Source organism: Emydura macquarii, unplaced genomic scaffold (genome assembly GCF_026122565.2).
Source record: "Emydura macquarii macquarii isolate MOO-44397 ecotype Brisbane River unplaced genomic scaffold, CSIRO-AGI_Emac_v2 contig_499, whole genome shotgun sequence".
NCBI lineage: Eukaryota > Metazoa > Chordata > Testudines > Chelidae > Emydura > Emydura macquarii.
Window position 1 is genome coordinate 8,094,471 of NW_027130636.1, and position 19,319 is coordinate 8,113,789.

The 19,319-nt window shown below is 46.3% G+C and overlaps 1 protein-coding gene across 4 annotated transcripts in view; it reads left to right on the forward strand.

Moving 5' to 3' along the window:
• The window catches only part of YEATS2 (YEATS domain containing 2), an 89,214-nt gene extending 75,914 nt beyond the window's left edge, over positions 1-13,300 (forward strand). For all 4 annotated transcript variants that reach the window (XM_067538882.1, XM_067538885.1, XM_067538883.1 and 1 more), the window contains 3 exons: positions 713-787; positions 1,632-1,705; positions 3,528-13,300. In XM_067538882.1, the coding sequence (XP_067394983.1) occupies positions 713-787; positions 1,632-1,705; positions 3,528-3,636 (258 nt within the window). In that variant the 3' untranslated portion in view covers positions 3,637-13,300. The remainder of the gene's footprint in view (positions 1-712; positions 788-1,631; positions 1,706-3,527) is intronic.
• Positions 13,301-19,319: the final 6,019 nt, after the last annotated feature.

Below are 19,319 nucleotides of genomic sequence, written 5' to 3' on the forward strand. Positions count from 1 at the left end.
GTGGTGAGGCCTAATTAATGATAACCTGGTTAATCTCTACTTCATAGATTACCTGTGATTTGTCAAGAGGGGTAGAGAGAGGAGGATGGAGAGACCTCCCCTAATAGCAACAGCAGAAGGAAGGCCTGCTTGCTTAGCTGAGGAAGAGCAAGCAATGCATTTTTTCACTGTAGCAGAGTGGGGAGACATTAACATTTTTCCTTCTTTGCAGTATCTGAGCAGAACTCCATAGGCATACCACATGCAAGTCATGGCCAGCATAAAAAGCAGAATATTGGGGGCTGAAACAGAACTATTTAATACAGATTCAGTCTTCACAACCTTAGAGGGGGGGCAGAATGTGAAACTAGTCAAGTAAATATAGGTACAAATTTAACAAAGTACAAGGGGGTTTGCTCCCAAAAGTGCCCCCAAATCAAAATTGATTTAACTTTTTCTGCATTTTAGATATGTCCCCACAGTCATTTGTATGATCAGGTTTCACCTGCACTGGAAATTCTTTCAGATTTAAACTCTGAAATTATATTGTACTAAAACTTTGTAATGCTTGTTTGTTTTTTCTTTTTACCTGATTATTCCTGAAGCATATTATTCACTGTCATCTCATCCATAACAAAGCATTTATCCATTATTGGTTAATTTATTTGATGTAGTAATCTGTGAGATTAAAAATATGTTCTCTCTCTCTCTCTCTCTCTCTCTCACTTTATAGATAGGGATTTCTTTTCAGCCAGTTGAGCTGCACAAGAATGTTTATGCATCAGTAATAGAAGATATGGTTTTAAAGGTAAGCTATTATCTTACAGCAATTACATTTCTGTAATTGTATTAGACCCAATAATATAAAATAATGGTCAGATCACTGATCAGTTCAGAAGACTTACACAGCATCAAGCATTCAGCCTGTAATGGTGTGTGTGTCTGTGTGTGTGTAAAAAAACAAAACAAAAAAACTTCCTAGCAGAGGTCTGTTGTGCCGGAGACCATACTATGATCTAGAAACACCTAAACTCTAATCCAATCCTCTGATACTTATTTTGACACTGAATCACTCTGTAACCTTGAACAAGTCACTTTGTTTCCTCATCTGTTTAAAAAAAAACCAAACAGCCGCCTAGCCTATAGAGATGTTACGCATTAATTCATGTTTGAAAAGGGCTACATATTTTTCCCCAAGTATCACTGTCTCCTTTTTGGCTGTGTTGCCTCTACTGTTAGGCTACTGGATACCTGAAATGAGTGATAGTTCTCCCTTGTACAGGAGTATGATACCGATATCTGTCATTTGCAACTTCAGATAAAGCAAAGAATATACTATTTATCATCAAAGCCCTTTAACAACTTGAAATTGGAGAGCCCTAATAGTTTTGTATTCAAGGCTCATACATATCACTTTTAGCAGGGCTTTTGCTGGTCTTATGACAACAGAATCTTTTTCAGGTTGTTGGTACAGTTTATACTCTATTAGCCGATCAATTTTATAAAAGCTAACTGATTCCATAATTTAAAAAAAAAAAAAAAAAAAACTTTGACTGAGCTGCTGCCTATTTATGAAATGGAAGTAAGATAAAAAACAAAATCTATTGGTTAGTCTTTTTACATTTCAGCCCCTAACACTACCTTTCTCTTAGGCCACTGAACAACTTGTGAATGATATCTTAAGGCAAGCACTGGCTGTTGGGTACCAGACAGCTCCTCACAACAGGTACAGTGACTGACCGCCCTTTTATCATTTATTCCATTTACACAAAAGTTTTACCTACTTTAAGAAATTGTTAAACTTCACATGGTTCAAACTGTGTGAGCAATTAATCCTTGGTGTATAGAGTCACAGAAATGTAGAGCTGGAAGGGGTCTTCAGAAGTTATCAGGTCCAGACCCCTGCGTTGAGGCAGGACCAAGTAAACCTTGACCATCCCTGATAGGTGTTTGTCCATCCTGTTCTTAAAAACCTCCAATGATGGGGATTCCACAACCTCTCTTGGAAGTCTGTTCCAGAATTTAACTACCCTTACAGTTAGCAAGTTTTGCCTAATAGCTCATCTAAATCTCCCATGCTGCAAATTAAGCCCATTACTACTTGTTCTACCTTCAGTGGACATGGAGAACCATTGACCACAATCCTCTTTGTAACAGCCTTTAAGTATTTGAAAACTGTTATCAGGTCCCCCCTCAGTCCTCTTTTCTCAAGACTAACCATGGCCAGTTTTTTAACATTTTTCCCCACAGGTCAGGTTTCCTAAACTTTTTATCATTTTTGTTGCTCTCCTCTGGGATCTCCAATTAGTCCCCATCTTTCCTGAAGTGTGGCACCCAGAATCTGACACAGTACTCCATCTGAGGCCTCATCAGTGCCAAATACAGCAGGACTATTACCTCCTGTGATTTAAATACTACTCTCCTGTTAACGTACCCCAGAGCGATAGTAGCTTTTTTCACAACTGCATCACACAGTTGACTCATATTCAATTTGTGATCCACTATAACTTCCTGATCCTTTTCAGCGATTTTGTAGTTGTGCATTTGATTTTTCCATCCTAAGTGTAGTATTCTGTACTTACCTTTATTGAATTTCATCTTGTTGATTTCAGACCAATTCTCCAATATGTCAAGGTGGTTTTGCAACCCCTCCCAGCTTGGTATCATCCACACATTTTTTTAAGCATTATTCTCCACTTCATTATCCAATCACTAATGAAAATATTGGATAGTGCGAGACCCTTACTGATCCCTGAGGGTCCTCACTGGATATGTCCTCCCAATTTGAGAGCAAACCACTGATAAGTACTCTGAGTATGGTCTTTCAAGCAGTTTCGCACCCACCTTATAATAATTTCATCTTGACCACATTTCTCTACTTTCCTTATGAGATTGTCATGTCTGACTGTGTCAAAAGCCTTACTAAAATTCAGATATATTATGTCTGCTGCTTCCCCCATCCAGTAGGCCAATAACCCTGTCAAAGGAGATTAGGTTGGTTTGGTCTGATTTTTTCTTGATAAATCCATGTTGGCTATTTCTTATATGGTTTTTATAAATCGATGTTGGCTGATTTTTCGACCCTTATCAAAACAACTTGACATACAGATGGCCTGACAAGACCCCAGTAGCCTCGCTAGGAGCAAGGGAATCAAATAGTTCTTACAGTAATCCCAGATCCATAAACTTATTCTCCTTTTGATTAATTGAATTAGGGAGTACTTCACCCTGTCTTCATAATGTTCTAGCAGAACTTGACATTGAAAAAGTAAGACCTTAGTGTTTAATATGTACAAGAGAATGGTTGAATTAATATACTGCCTGTTCCACAATACTGGTACTTCAGTACTTCCCTTTAATTTTCATATACTAATGCCCAATTTTCTGGTAGCATCCATTTTGTGCTATGGCCTTTTAATACCTTTTCTCTGTAGCTGTATTATCCTTTTTTGCTGTTTTTCCCCCATTAGTAAATTTATTGGTTCAGCGCTTCAGAGACACTTGGCTTTTTGTGTATTATAATAGTTTCTTTGATTCATTCTCTGCAGGATTCCAAGAGAGATCACAGTGATGAATATTCACCAAGCTATCTGTAATATTCCCTTTCTTGATTTCCTCACAAACAAACATATGAGGATATTAAATGAGGAACAATGAAATAACCTGAAGATGCTGTAGCAATGATGGATTGAAGACTGAAGTATTTAATGGTAGTTCCACTGTTTCTGTAGGACGCTATTCTACACATTTTTATAATGTTGGGCTACTAGATTGTTACCTCCAATTAAAGATGCACCTTAATGCAACAAAATGATGCTTTGTTCCAAATCAAGTTGTTAGTTTGCAGTGTTGTTCATTTAGTAAGTGGATGAACAAACTGTCAGTTTGCATTCAGTTGCTAGCTAAAAAAGATTTGGCAGTGAAATAGGCCTCATTTAACTGATGACTGGATAGATTCCTGAGGTGATGCATTTTTAGGATGGAAGTGATAGTTTGTTACTTCAGCTCCTTATGATGCAATCCACAGACCAGTACAAGTTTTGCTGTGAACTGGGGGACCATTGGAGAGCATTTGCCCAAGGCATTGAGAATACATGCAAAGCCATAGGCAGCTTTTGAATTTGGTTTGTTTGGAGGCTGACACCGGTGGTGAGTGACTTGTGCAGATATGCTTGAACACTGTGAACATGGCTCATGTTACGCGGCGGGACCAACCATATGCAGCTAACTGTAATGAAACAAGTATTTCCTTCCCTTATGAGGGACTGAGTGAGCATCTCAGACATCTCACTGATGGTAGCTTGGGGGCACAGCCAAGATGAATAACTACTAAAGTCAAATTTAGAGAGACTGGCTGAGCATGTGATCTGTGTGAGGGGAAAAGTGAAGCAACTTGGATGCGTGGCTCGTTTCACCAAAGATTATGTCAAGATTTCTGGGCGTTAATTGGCTGAGATCCTTTGCTTGCATAGCAAGTATTGATCTTGGCTGCTGTAAGAATCCTTATTACAGAGCTGGAGAGCAAGCTGCTAACTCTGTAATGCTTGTTTAAATCTTTGAACAACATTAGTTTATAATAAACACAGATTGGGAGGAACTGACAGCAACAAAGCTTTGGTTTAAGCTCTGTATAGCAGAAAGATGCCCACTAGCAGTGGGGAAAACACAGGTACTTTGGGATGTGGGAGCATCTCATGCCTTGACTGTGGGTAGAGGCTTTACTTCCAGTCCCTCCACTTACCTGCCTTAGGTATTGTTGTGTTCTCCTTGTGAATGCCACATCTGAAGGGAATTATCTGCAGCCTTGCGAATGCTAATTGATGTAAGAATGTCTGACTGGGAACATAAAAATCTTCCCAGACTGTTTGTCAATATTGTAAACACGCTGTCGAGATTGAAAGGCCTAAAATTTGGCTGTTACTTTATCAAGCTTTCAAAGTCCTGATCTTTTTGAGGCAGGGCCATATAATAGGCTGCATGAGGCAGGGACTCCTGAGTTCTGGGTCACTGATTTGCTGCCTGGCCTTGACGTTGCTTCACTGCTCAGTGCCTCAGTTTCCCCATGTGTAAAATTGGGAATAAGAATACCTACCTCAAAGGAGTGGTTTGAGGTCTAACTAACTAATATTTGTGCCAAGCTTTCAAAATGTAAAACATTTCAGAAGTGCTAAACAAGATTTTGTTGGGAAACAGGATGTATTTCAAATCAAATACTTCAGTGTTTTCTCATTAGAAAATTAATAAACTGGATGCCAGGAGCTCTGCAGTTAAACAACTATGTGCATGTACCAGGCAGAGTGGCTCAGTTGAAAAAGGTTGTTTCAAGCTTTTAACGAGCAGTTACAAACCACAGTGAATAAACTTTCGTTTTTAAACTATAGGCACTTGATACTATCCTCCTCGGGCTAGATTCGGCCATTGATGCCCACCGCGAAGAGAACCTTAGTTTGCAGATACAGGAGTGGAGTACAGTCCTACTCAGCTTGGCCCTTACCATTGAAAATGGGATTGAGGAGAGGGAATTTGAATCGGGCTGTGCGATGAGGCACTTTGGCATTGGAGGGGGCGTTTTAAACACTCTGGGACCCAACAAGATCAGTTGCATGAGAGAGTGCTCTCTGGCTTGAAGAATGGCTGCGCAATCCAGCCCTTGCTGTAGCTTTTAAACTTCCGGTAGTCTGAAGTACTCTAGTTGTGGTGCCTCTTATGTAAGCACGGTGCCTGGGCCAATGCTGAGAGCAGAGAGAAATCAGTTTAATTTAGGAAAATCAGACCCTGTTTTAGCTTTCCAAAGTGGTTTTGGTTGGCAGGCTTTTATCATTGACGTTTTATTTGCAGGCTGTAGGGAAGTCAAGTCTCCTATACCTTTTAGATGCATTCGTATGCAATTTGTAAGTTAAGAAAGAAAGGTTCTTTTTCGAGTGCTTGCTCATGTCCACTCATCTGTAGGTGAGAGCAGACCACTGTGCACGGTTCCTGGAACTTTTTTCCCTTAGCGGATCCTGTAGGGCCGGCTCTGTTGCCCCCTGGAGTCCCACGTGCATGCCGCAGTATATGAGGCACTGCTGGCCCTAAGCCCCCTCAGTTCCTTCTTTCCGCCTGTGATGGTTGCTGGAACTAGCCTTGCTCTTCGCAAGTACCATTCCCCATTGTTTGAACTTCGTTACTTTTAATATTAGTTAAGTAGTTGTTAAGTAGTGTTAGTTTAGATAGATTAGAAGCTCTGAAGGGCTTAGGATGGCCAGGCCCAGGTCACCTGGCTTTAAGCCGTGCGCCTCCTGCAGAAAGGCTTTCCCGCTCAGTGACACCCCCCACCACCGCTGCCTTAAGTGCTTGGGGGAAGAGCACAGAAGAGAAGAATGTAAGTTCTGCAGGGCTTTTAAACCAAGGACCCAAAAGGACCAAGATATTCGGTTAAAAGCCATGCTAATGGAGGCAGCGCTCTGCCCGGCCTCCGAGCCACCCCAATCCACCTCGGCGCTGAGCATGTCCTCGGTACAGAGCGCATCCCTGGCACCGACATCGACTTGGCGCTGAGGAAGAAGAAGCGGCAGCACGGAGCGTGGACAGTCCCCTGTGCCACTGGTAAGGGCAGGGTTGAGTGCGGAGATGCACCAGCCACAGCCCGTCAAGTCCTCTCCAGTGCCTGCATCTCCGAGCAGGGAGCCTCCCCTGACTCCTGGGAGTGGGGAGTGTCCCTGTCAATGCCGTTGACACCGGAGGCTTTTCAGGAGGCAAGAGCCCTGCTGGCCTTGCCTGCGCCACCACCGCCCCCCCCCTTCGCCGAGGGAGAAGGGGCTGGTGTCCCGGGACAAACCCACATTGGGTCCCCCTGAAGGGCGGTGGAGACCCCTGGCAGGGGTGGAAAGGTCTCCTGCCAGACGGCCATCAGGGGTAGAGCGAGGACACTTCCCTAATAGTCACTCCGAGTATACCTCATCGAGCCGGTCCCCCCCTCGGCATCGAAGTCAGTCCCCGACACTGGAGGCAGTGCAGACAAGGCGGCACTGCTTGAGGCCCACCGCGCGGTGCAGGGACAGTTCCAGTTCTCAATCCCTGGTACCGAGGAGGTCGCCCGCACCAACGCAGCGCAGAACCTGGTTGCCCTCAAGGGAATGCAGAACCCAGTTACCAGAGTCTGGTTCGGTATCGCGAAGCTCTCAGCGGCACCACTCCTGTTCTAAGGGCAAACGGCACCGAAAGTCGTCGGTGCCAAGACAGCGTTTGATGACATCGAGCTCTTAGATGCACGTCTCCGCTTGCCGGCACCAATTGCAGAGACAGAGGCGGTCCTCGTCATCCTCCACATTGAAAACGTCGAGAGGACGGTCCCCGGCACGGAGCGGCACCAAGGGCTGGAGGCGGACTCGGCACCACCGCTCCAGTGGCTCGGGTCCCGAAAGGGGGGCAGCCGTGGGGACACTTGAAAGGCCAGCCGACGCCCCCATGAGACACCTCAGCCAGTGCCGCAGCCAGCCCCTGGTTGGCCACAGAGTCAGTGGCTGCAGCAATGGCCAGATGGGACCAGGGCCACAGTCCGTCCTATCATCAGGGGTTCAGTCTGTGCCTCCCGCACTGGATAAAGCCCATAAAGACCATTCCTCAGACAAGGAATCGGACCCGGGGGAGGGACCCTCCACGGGTGCACCCGGTCGTCGGGGGGAGAGGGGAACAGCCAAAGGTCGCACCTTGGCAGTCCTCCTTCTCCCCCCCAGACAAAGCAGCCTCCAGGGACCACATGGCGCCACTGAGAGATTTCAGGGCACACCAGGAGCTGCTTAAGAGGGTGCTTCTAACTTACGGCTGGACGTCAAAGAGTTAGTGGAGGATGAGGATACCCTCTTCAACATGCTGGGGGCAGAGGCCCCAGCAAGGGTGGCTCTACCCATCCATGACAGGGTCCTTAAAATTGCCAAGGCTCTGAGGCAAACCCCTCCTCAGTTGCCCCTACATCGAAGGGGGCCAAAAAAAAGTATTATGCCCCAGCTGAGGGGTTCGAGTTTCTGTTCACCCACCCTGCCCCGGGAACCCTGGTAGTAGACACAGCCAACCAGCAGGACAGACAAGGTCATCCAGGGTCCACTCCCAGAAACAAGGACAATAAGAAACTGGACTTGTTTGGGAGGAAGGTTTATTCAATGGCAGCCCTGCATTTCAGGATTGCCAACCATCAGGCCCTACCGGGCAGGTACAATTTTAACTTGTGGGACTCCCTCAGACGCTTCGCTGAGGCCTTGCCCCAAGACCAGGCTGCAGACTTCACCACTGTCCTGGATGAAGGAATCACAGTGGCTAGGGCAGCACTACAGACATCCAGTGATGCTGCAGACTCAGAGAGTAGGGCAATGGCCTCCGCCATCGCCATGAGGCGGTGCTTGTGGCTGCAGTCCTCAGGGCTGTCGTAGGAGGTGCAGCATTCCATTCAGGACCTCCCCTTTGATGCGTTGGGCCTGTTTTCGAATTGAACTGATGTGAAGCTGCACGGTCTTAAAGATTCCAGGGCCACACTTCGCTCCCTAGGCCTGTACATGCCCCAGCTTCCAGGTGGCAGTCGCGGCTCCAGGCGCAGCAGCAACCAAGGCCCCTACCTAGGCCCTTCCAGCCATACAGGGGCAGGGACAGAAATAGGGGGTTTAGAAGGCAAAGTCAGCCCCCTAGCTTGTCCTCAGCCTCCCAGCAGGGGCTCCCGAAGGGGCTGGGCAGTCGAAAAGGGCAATTTTGATGTTGCGCCTGAGGGTGGCGCCTCTACTGCCTGGATCTGCCCAACCCTTTGCTAGACAGATTAAGGCACTTCTACGCAGAATGGACAAGCATCATGTCGCACCATTGGGTCCTCGGGATAGTCCTTCAGGGCTACGCCCTACAATTTATATCCCCCCCACCACCCTCCCCCTGTCCCTCTTCAGGGACCCCTCTCATGAGCAACTCTTCTTGCAGGAGGTGGACACCCTCCTCAACCTAGGAGCAGTGGAAATGGTCCCTCAAGGCAGAAGGGGGCAGGGGTTCTATTCGAGGTACTTCCTCATCCTCAAAGCGAAGGGGGTCTGAGACCCATATTAGACCTGCGTCTAAACAAATACATCAAATGACTCAGGTTTCGCATGGTGTCCCTAACCTCCACTATCCCTTCCCTGGATCCAGGAGACTGGTATGCCTCTCCTCAAGGACGCGTAGTTCCATGTGTCTGTCCTCCCCATCCATAGGCGTTTCCTCCGTTTCACAGTGGCTGGTTCCCATTACCAGTTTGCAGCCCTACCCTTTGGCCTATTGTTGGCCCCCAGGGTGTTCATCAAATGCATGGTGGTAGTGGCTGCCCACCTGAGACAAAGAGGTGAGCAAATCTTCCCTTACCTGGACGACTGGTTGATCAGGTGCAGGTCCAGGTCCCATGTGCAGGACAGCATGACGTTCACTTGCTATACGTGCGGCAGGCTGGGACTGCTCATAAATGGGCAGAGGTCCACACTAACCCCAGTGCAGAACATAGAATTCATTGGGGCCACCCTGGATGCTTCCCGGGCCAGAGCCTTCCTCCCTCAAGCATGGTTTGAGGCGATGGCCTCTATCATCTCGCAGCTGCACCGGTGCCCCACAACAACAGCCAGGCACTGCCTACAGCTGTTGGGCCACATGGCCTGCACGTATGTAGTGAGGCTAACTCGCCTGAGTCTCAGGCCGCTTCTGGCGTGGTTGGCTTCGACATATGTGCCGAGCAGACACCCTTTGGATTGGGTGGTCACAGTTCCCCCGCCAGTCCTAGCCTCCCTAAACTGGTGGTGGACTCCGAGGGCGGTGATGAAGGGCGTCCTGTTCAGAGAACTGATCCCGTCGGTCACCCTAATCTCCGATGCCTCAGATGTGGGATGGGGAGCCCACATCAGCGCCAACCTTAGGCATTCAGGGGCTCTGGGCGGGGGAAGAGAGGCACCTGCACATCAATGTGAAGGAGCTCAGGGCCATTCACCTAGCGTGCAAGGTGTTCCTCCGATTCCTGACGGGCAGGGTGGTACAGGTGCTGATGGACAACACCGCAGCCGTGTTCTACATAAACAGGCAGGGGGGAGCGCGCTCCTCAGCCCTCTGCCAGGAAGCCATCCACCTGTGGGACTTCGCTGTGAGACACGACTTTCACCTGGCTGCCTCTCACCTCCCAGGAGTGAGGAATGATAAGGTGGATCGCCTCAGCAGGTAGTTTCTACCCCGCCACGACTGGTCGTTGCACCCAGAGGTTGTGACTTTGATCTTCCAGAACTGGGGTGTTCCCCAACTGGACCTGTTCGCATCGGCCTGCAACACGAAGTGCCCCAGGTTCTGCTCACTCCGGGGTTGCAAGGCCGGATCGATATCCGACGCATTCCTCATCGACTGGATGGGAGCCCTCATGTACGCGTTTCCACCCATTCCGCTCCTGCCCAAAGTTCTGCTGAAAATCAAGAGGGACAAGATCGATGTCATACTCATCGCCCCAGCCTGGCCGAGACAGCATTGGTTCAGCATGCTGTTGGAACTTTTGATCGCCCCACCTGTAGAGCTCCCGAGACAGCACAACCTTCTCTCCCAGGACCGTGGTCACCTGTTGCACCTGTACCTGGACTCCCTGCACCTCACGGCCTGGAGGCCCTGTGGCTGATGGAGGGAGAGAGAGCCTGCTCAGCGCAGGTCCAACGAGTTCTGCTGGGCAGCAGGAAACCTTCAACACTGGTCTTGTATTGGGCTAAGTGGAGGCAGTTTACCGGTTGGGCAGAGTCCCGGGGTATTCTGTCAAGCCTCCCTCCTATTCAGATGATCCTGGAGTACCTGTTCCAGCTAAAGCTCCAAGGTCTGGCGCTGGCCTCCCTGAGGGTTCACCTGGCGGCCATTTTGGCCTTCCACTAGTCGCTAAAGGGGAGGTCCCTGTTCTCCCATCCCATGTCGGTCAGGTTCCTCAAGGGTGGAGAGGCTTTATCTGCAGGTCCGTGACCCGGTGCCTCCCTGGAATCTCTCGAGACTCACAGGGCCCCCCTTTGAACCCATGGCTTCATGCCCTCTGCTCATGCTTTCATGGAAGGTAGCCTTCCGGGTGGCCATTACCTCAGCTAGGAGGGTCTCCGAGATTAGGTCCTTGACTTCGGAGCACCCTTATACGGTATTCTATAAGGATAAGGTGCAGTTGAGGCTGCATCCAGCCTTCCTGCCCAAGGTGGTTTCCCAATTTCACTGTAACCAAGATATTTTTCTCCCCATGTTCTTTCCCAAACCACACGGTTTGGAGGAGGAGAGGAGATGGCATTCGCTGGACGTGAGACGAGCCCTGGCCTACTACATTGAAAGGACAAAGCCGTTCTGGAAATCGACGCAGCTCTTCGTCGCAGTGGCGGACCAGTTGAAAGGATCAATGGTCTCCACCCAGCACATCGCTTCGAGGATCACATCTTGCATCAAGCTCTGCTATGAGCAGGCAAAGGTGCCGCTTCCAGGTACCATCACAATGCACTCAACCAGAGCTCAGTCTCGTCTACAGCCTTCCTGGAGAGAGCGCCCCTGTAGGACATCTGCAAAGCTGCCACCTGGACGTCGGTGCATACCTTCGCGGCCTGCTACCAGGGGTGTCAAACTCACTCAAAGTGACGGGCCGGAATTACAGAACCTCTACTTTCAAGGGGCCATACAATGCTCTCCGCCAAATATTTCAGGCCCTCTGCTCATTTTCGGCGGCGCAGCATCAGTAGCTTTCAGCGCTGCCCTTTCTCTGTGGGGACACTGACATTGCCACTTTAAGAGATTTCCAGGAGGAATACCCGCCGCTGAAAAACTTAGGACGAGTTCTCCTTTTCGGCGGCACAATTCTGGAGCGAAAGGTATTGCCGCTTTAAGACGCTGGCCCCACAAATCTCTTAAAGTGGCAATGCAGACTTTCGGCGGCTCCGCTACTTAATTTCGGCAGCCAGGATCAGAGAGGTTCGCGGGCCACATAACAAAGGTTCGCGGGCCAAATGCGGCCCGCGGGCCGTATGTTTGACACCCCTGTGCTACACCATCGTCCAGCAGGCAAGAGAGGATGCTGGATTGGGCAGAGCCTTATTGAGGGCAGCTAACCGGTAACTCTGGCCCACCACAAGAGGTATGGCTTGTTAATCACCTCTAGTGGAATGGACATGAGCAATCACTCGAAGAAGAAAACAAGGTTACTTACCAGTAACTGCTGTTCTTCAAGATGTGTTGCTCATGTCCATTCCACAACCCTCCCCCCGTCCCTGCTGCTGGAGTTGGCAGAAAGAAGGGACTGAGGGGGCGTAGGGCCGGCAGTGCCTCATATACCGGCATACGCACAGGACTCCAGAGCGCAACAAAGCCAGCCCTACGGGATCTGCTAATGGGAAAAAAGTTCCAGGAACTGTGCACGGTGGCGTGCACTCACCTATAGTGGAATGGACATGAGCAACACATCTCAAAGAACAGCAGTTACTGGTAAGTAACCTTGTTTTTCTACAGAAGATCGTATGCAGCCTGAAATGGGACTGCAGAGCCTATGTGGCAGTGGGATGTCCTCTTGGGCAGACAGCGTACTGGTATTCTGGAGTGACGTGTGCATTTCCATCCCTTACTACTAAATTATTCATTGGTTGCCTGGTTTTCAAAAGTGCTGAGCACCCAACAGCTGCCATGGACATAGGAGTCCATCTTTGGGGCACCTGTTATTGAAAATCTTGCCCCGGCTTTTTGAGCCACATGGTTTTTCTGTAGCCCTAGAGAATGAAGTATTCTGAATTTTGAGTTCTAAAATGGCCTGAAAACCAAGGCATCTAAAAGGGTGTTCCCCCATTCATTCTATAGTAGTTTGAAGGAGCTATAATGGTTAATTGAATCTTGATTCATTTCTAAGCAAGTCCAGATTAATGTAGTTACCCCAGGAGAATAATCCAACATGAAATTTGCTAAGAACAAACTATTCATTAAAACTAAAAGCAGCTACCAATAATATTTGCTTAGTCCTCCAAATGTAGGACACTTTTCTTTGAAATTTCAAGGTGGGAGAGACATTTCTTCAAGAGAGGATCATCTGTTCCATCAGAATTGAATAGAAGAAAGTTACTGTCACAGAGCAACAAAGGGGAGGTTGTAAAAACTGGTAAACCAAGTTCAGTGTGGAAGAAATTGGAATATTTATAAATATTCCATATATGCTCTGTGGCTTTTTATAACATCTTAATATGAATCAAAGATCTCCTTACAAATAATATCCATATTTGAAATGTTGTGTTTAAATTCTCCACATTCTGTATTATAATGTATAATTGTGTAATATACATAAGTTTACAATAAATTCTTTTATTAGTTGTGATGAGATGGTCTGACTTTCACCAGTCACCCAAATACAGTTTTTCTAGACTGTCCTTCTGCGACATACACCACTGCACTGAATGTGTTACAAAAAACAGCTGTGCAAAAAGAAACAACTCATTTGTGCCTGAAGCAAAACAGGATTTTTTTCTTTTGTTGGCTCTGCAGAAAACCTGGCAGTTCTTAAACTTGGCCAAAGCAAAAGGCAGTTTTTGCCTATGAGGTTTTTCTGTGGTTTATTGTGAAAGTTTCATTATTGTGAATGAGGGACCCAGGAACAGAGCAAAATAAAATTTAAGCTACCCTTGATATGCCTGTGCAAACAGCAGCAGATTTGCCCTTATAAATGAGTGGAAAGTTGAATGAGAAAGGAAGGAATCAAACTGGCTTTGAGCAGGTTATTTTTATCAATTTTCTTGACAGGAACAGTAAAAGTTCCCAGATCATGAAGTTCAGAAGATGAGATCCTTGTACTGTCTTTCAAAATACTGGAGACCTGATTCTCATTTACACTAGGTCCCTTTACAATAGGCTCCCTAGTATAAATGAGAATCAGGCTCTGGAAGACTTAACTGCAACAAATAGACAAAATGGTCAGGTTACCAATCTCAGTAACTAACACTGTAGGAATATTTTAACTAAAACTTTCCCACATGGGTGTTAGAACTTCATCCTGCTGATTGACGTATTTGTAAACATATTTACAGGAAATAAACCCTCAGTTGTAGAAAATTAAACCTTAAAATGACTGCAATGTTTGCAAAAGGTGCCAGATGGCGAGCCCTTGAGAAATAAGTCTTGTTTCTATACAGAACAGGTACAGCAAGACCTCAGCAGTCTATATATCGTAGGGTGCCTCCTTCCTGATGTGGAAGAATCACCTCCAAACAAGTAATTCAGTTCCCATGACCCTTCAGTCCTTGCCATCTATGCTGTGAAAGAAAACAAGGTTCCTGCAAACCTCTGTCTGCTATGAACTAGACTGATCCTATCAACTTATCTGACAATGGTGGCCTATATGGAGAAAATATGAACTGCTAAACCAGAGGTAATATGCCCCATATCCCAGTCCCAGGAGAAATTCTCATACAACACACAGAGGAAATGTAATTCACCTATAAGGAAACCTTTTTAGGTCAAAGATAATTAAAATGTTACTCAACTTTTTAGGAGATCTTATCAAGTCACCAGAGTTAAATCAAACAACTATACATGCAAGAAAGTCCATCCGAACATGCAGAAATGCAAATGTGTCCAGCTCCATGACGAACTGTGGAGACTGTTACAAAAGGGAAACACACCTCTCAACCTCCAGCCAGGTTGGGTGACAAGACAAGCCAGCAGCATGTGCAACACCTATGTTTTGTAGTGCATCATTCTATAGGACACAGATTACAATGGGCTGTAACTATAAAAACCTGTTTTTTTAAAGGATATTGTGCAAATCAAATAAACCACTCTTGCAATATGATTCATGAGAAAAATCCTTTGCAGGTTTTATAGTTAAAAGTCTAATCTGGATATTGTGACGTAATGTATACCACCACCACAGCAACCCCTTTCTCCTCTCCCCTGAATCACTTCTCACAAACAGTGCCCTTCATCCTCTCCTCTTTGCCACTCCTCTGCTTCCACCCTTTGCTCCTCAGTGTTGCCCCTTTGTCCCTCCATTCTCCCTCCTGCCCTCTTTGCTGCCTCCCTTCATCCACCCCCTCTTAAAGAGCCTCTTCCTCCTTTTCAGGCTTTCCCCAGCCTCGGTGGGCTTGCCTCAGGTTGGAAGGGAGCCTCATAGAGTCCCACTAGCTCTGCTGTTACTCCTGCATCAGGCTGTGGATAGGTGGCAGATGGCAACTTACAGCAGCTTGTTCCACAACACAAGGAGCAGCTGCCAGCATGCACCTGCACATGGGGTTTGTGAGCATCATGAAGTGTGCGGCTTTGTCTGTAGGGGTCTCTTTCTACCACCCTTCCCCTGCTTCTGTGAGAAATGAGCAGATCTGGCAGACCATAATGCCACAAATGGCTTTAGAGCACAATGTGTACCATTCAGTGTGGCAGGACTGAGGTAAAGCCCATGAAGAGCATTTAAGGACTGCACACCTGGAAGGAATTAAGGATCTTGGCACCTGCTAACACAAGTGGGGGAGGGGATACACAGCACAGAAGCAGCCCTTCCCCTCCCCTGCTAGTTCTCCATGTGAAAGTTTTTGCCCTCTTAGGGGCACTTTTCCCCAGCATGCCTTTCTGGGGCTGGCCCTTTAAAATGGGCAGAGGTCAGCCAACCTGCTCTAGCTAAGGCAGCCATTTTGTAAGGGACTGCTGCTGCCGCCTGCCTTTCCCCTTCTCCGGCCGCTGGTAAGTGCCTGTTAAGTTTTCCTCTGGTTTTCCTGACGTGGTGCCCCCTCCTAGCCGGGACGTGCGTGGGCAGTTGCAGCACGGCTGTACTCCGATAAACTGCAGCGTGCCACTGCTAGTGGTTTGTGGGGCTCGGGCAAGGCTCAGCCTTCAAAGGTGCAGTGTGAGCTGGACGTTGGCTGGCCTGGCAGATGGCTCACGCGCTGTGGCGGGGTCCGTGTGTCCTACATTAGAGTTCACTAACAAGGCTGGTGGAAGCCGTTGGAAAGCGATGGCCACTGTAAAATTCCTATCTGGTAGCAGGCTCTCACAAGGCCTCTGAGGTAAAACTAAGCAGCTTTTGTCTCACTTAGCGTGATGGTCTGTTATTAACCTGGAAAAGGCGCTCTCAGGAGCGCGTATGTGTGTGTAGCTAGAGGGCTAGAAATACATCTATATTACCACAGGGCCTAGGAGCCACAGGCCAGGCTCCCATGGTGCTAGATGCTGTACAAACAGAACAAAAGACAGTGCCTGCCCCAAAGAGCTGGCAAACTAAGTGACAACAGATGGATACAGACAGACAAGATAGTACAAAGATATAAGACAATGCTGTTAACTAGACCAGACAAACCCAGGGTGGGGGAAGGAGTCTCATGCACAAGCAGAGGGAACAATGCAGTGGTGGCAATCTTTTAGTTCCATGACTTTATGTATTTATAGTGGGGTAGAGGGAGGGGTGTTATTAGTAGGGAATCAGTTAATGGGACGGTGCAAGGAGAAGGGGCAGGTGGGGTGTGAAGCTGAGGTGAAGAGACAGTTGGGGGGGCGGGGGGAGCAATCCATACAGGGCAGAGACCTTTCTACAGTATGGAGTGGTCAGGGGTCCCAGCTGTCACTGTGTCTATTCCTACCAGCTGGAGGCTCTGACTGGCTCCTCTCTGTCCTGATCCACCAAAGCCACATGGTGGGAGGGGCACTGCCTGGATCCTAGTGCCCCCAGAGTGGGGGGTGTGTCTCCTTTGCACAATTCTAGGTTTAGGAAAGGGGGGGGAGAGGGGTGGCCCTGGCTGGGCCCCATTTTACCCTCTCTCAGCAGGAGTCTGGCTGTCAGAGCTGTAGTTGAGGCTGCAAACCAATTTCAAGGGTAATCCTTTGTTCACACATGTTGTTTTCTGAAAAGATCACTTTTAGGTTTGAGGGAAATCCCCGTGAGCTGGCACAAATTCTGCAGCTCAGAATTTTTCCTTGTTGAAAATGATGGTTGCCTGCTTCACCTAGCACACACATACTGCTTCTTTGGAACATGTACTGTAAATAGTTCTGCCACCTGCCTTGCATCTGCATGTAAGCTTGAGAAACAATTGGTTAGTTGTTGATGGTTATGAATGATTGAAAATCAGCTGGGAATGCACAGGGAAGAATTCCATTGATCCTGAGACTCTATGCTGGGATTTGCTGCTTCTGTGTGTGCTCTTTTAGCAGGAGAGGAGGAAACATTTGCCAATATCGGATTTAAACACACACCTTAGACATTGAGCCAGACAGAGCCCTCCTGCAGAAATAGCCCTAGGAGAGGAGAAGGGAGGAGAAAAGCTAGGAGGCTGTTCAGGGGTCTTCCCATAGTGGCATGAATCACATGCCTCTCTGCAGATCCTTAGTACTGTACTTCTCTGATTATGAAATCTGGTGCTCCTCCTCTGCTCTCTGGCTGAATTTCCCCCTGCCTCTGAGAAAGCACAGAGAAACAAATCTGGACCTTAAAATGGCTTAAATGAATGTGCTGCCTTACAGCAACTTGGTGGGACTTTCACCTCTATCATTATTCAAAAAAATGTGATACTCTAAGGTGTAAAGGTTGCATAGCTAAAATAAGTCAAGGAATGCAAAAGTGATGTTTCCTACAGCATGTGAATTTGGCTTCACTGTACATATGTATTTTTACAGTTGCGTATCTACAGTAAAATAGTATGCATGGACAATGTAGCCACATTAACAGACTTCAGGGGAGAACTCTGCATCTGCAACATTTGGATTAACAAAGCTAATTTTCAAGATAATCAGAACTCACTGGCAACAAAAATTAAATTTATTACTATTCCCATAGTGTTTGAACTGCCCTATGAGCATTCCTGCTGCTTATTCACCAGTAAATATTGTGGAGTATAAAATATCTAAAGCAACTGAACTTCAGGGGGACATGTTACCTGAATATATTTGTACTTGAGTCTGAACTAACCAGGGTGTTTAAAAAAAAAAAAAAAAAAAAAAAAAAAATTGCAGTCAACTGATCAAAATTTAGCTCAATGCAGTTACAAAAAGGGCAAAGAGTTAAATCTGAATATTGCTTAGTAGAAATTGTAACTTTTGTCCTTACATAGTGCTACTTCAGTGAGATTGCTCTTGGGTGACGTGTAAAGTGGTGGCTTTCATTCCCCCTGCCCATGTGAGCTGTTGCATGGTGGTTTGTTTTGGTTTGGTTTGTTTCCCCTTGAGGATTTCTGAGGGGTTCTGAACTTTGGTGCAGGGTTTTTTATTTTTTTTTAATCTTTCCCAGCATTCAAAGACAATGATGACATCAACTGAGTGATGTCTCTGAACCAGTCCAACTCAGTAGCCTTGTTCTAGGGAGCCCAGTTCTATTGTTTTGAACTTCTTTCTTTGCTATGAGTGATTTAGGAGACTGCCGAGTGACTGTCCTCTGGATTGACGTGTGTGTGTAAATATGTATCCTTGAAGAGATAGTTGCAACCCTTTTTGTTGAAGGTAGCTGTGAAATGTTATATTTTAAATCCAAATTAAGATTAGAAAAAGAACTAGTAGCCAAAATACATTTTATTAAATTAACTTTCAATCCATTTGATAAAATACAAGCTTCATGTATTACCAGTTTGTTTACAACTGGTTTTTTTAGAAATATAGTAAATTAAGAAAAGAAACGGAGTAGGCAGTATGTGTTGGGATTTTTTTGCTAACAGTAAAATCCAAGAGTAAAAGTAACTGAAACTGTTGAAACGGAACGGTTTAAAAACTTTATAAATAGATTAATCAAGCAGACTCCACAGTTTTTTGTTTTTTTCCTTAGAAACATTTAACATGCAAAATATTTAGTGCAGTTTAGAATATTTCAATCCATTTCCAGAAAAAATTATGACACCCCACCCCCCACACACCACCCCAAAAATAAATAAACCAATAACTTCTATATAAAATAAATATATAAATAAAGTACTGATGCTAGATACTTTAGGACTTTTTGCCAGATGAACCTAAAATAAAATCTGAAAAATGCAAGAAATTTATCCCCAAATCCCAGAGAAACCCACACTAATGGGCATATTATCTTTCCTCATACTTGAGTCTTAGTGGCTCAATTGTACTAGCTTTAATGGAAGCAGCTCCATTAAATCCCTACATAATGCAATGTATCCTCTAGATAAATTTCAAATATAGCCCACCAATTCAAGAACATCTCTTATGGAGATAACTGGCAACGTGAATGTGTTTATATAGTCCAAAGGATCATCAAACAGGCCTTTGCCTTGACCTGGGGAAAGGTTAAGAGAAAATTTCTTTAATTCCTCTTTTATCAGAGTCAGTTTCATTACAGATGCATGAATAACTGATTACTGTTCAAGTTTGAGGTTATAATTTCCTTTCATTCTAATGGACAAACTTCTAACATG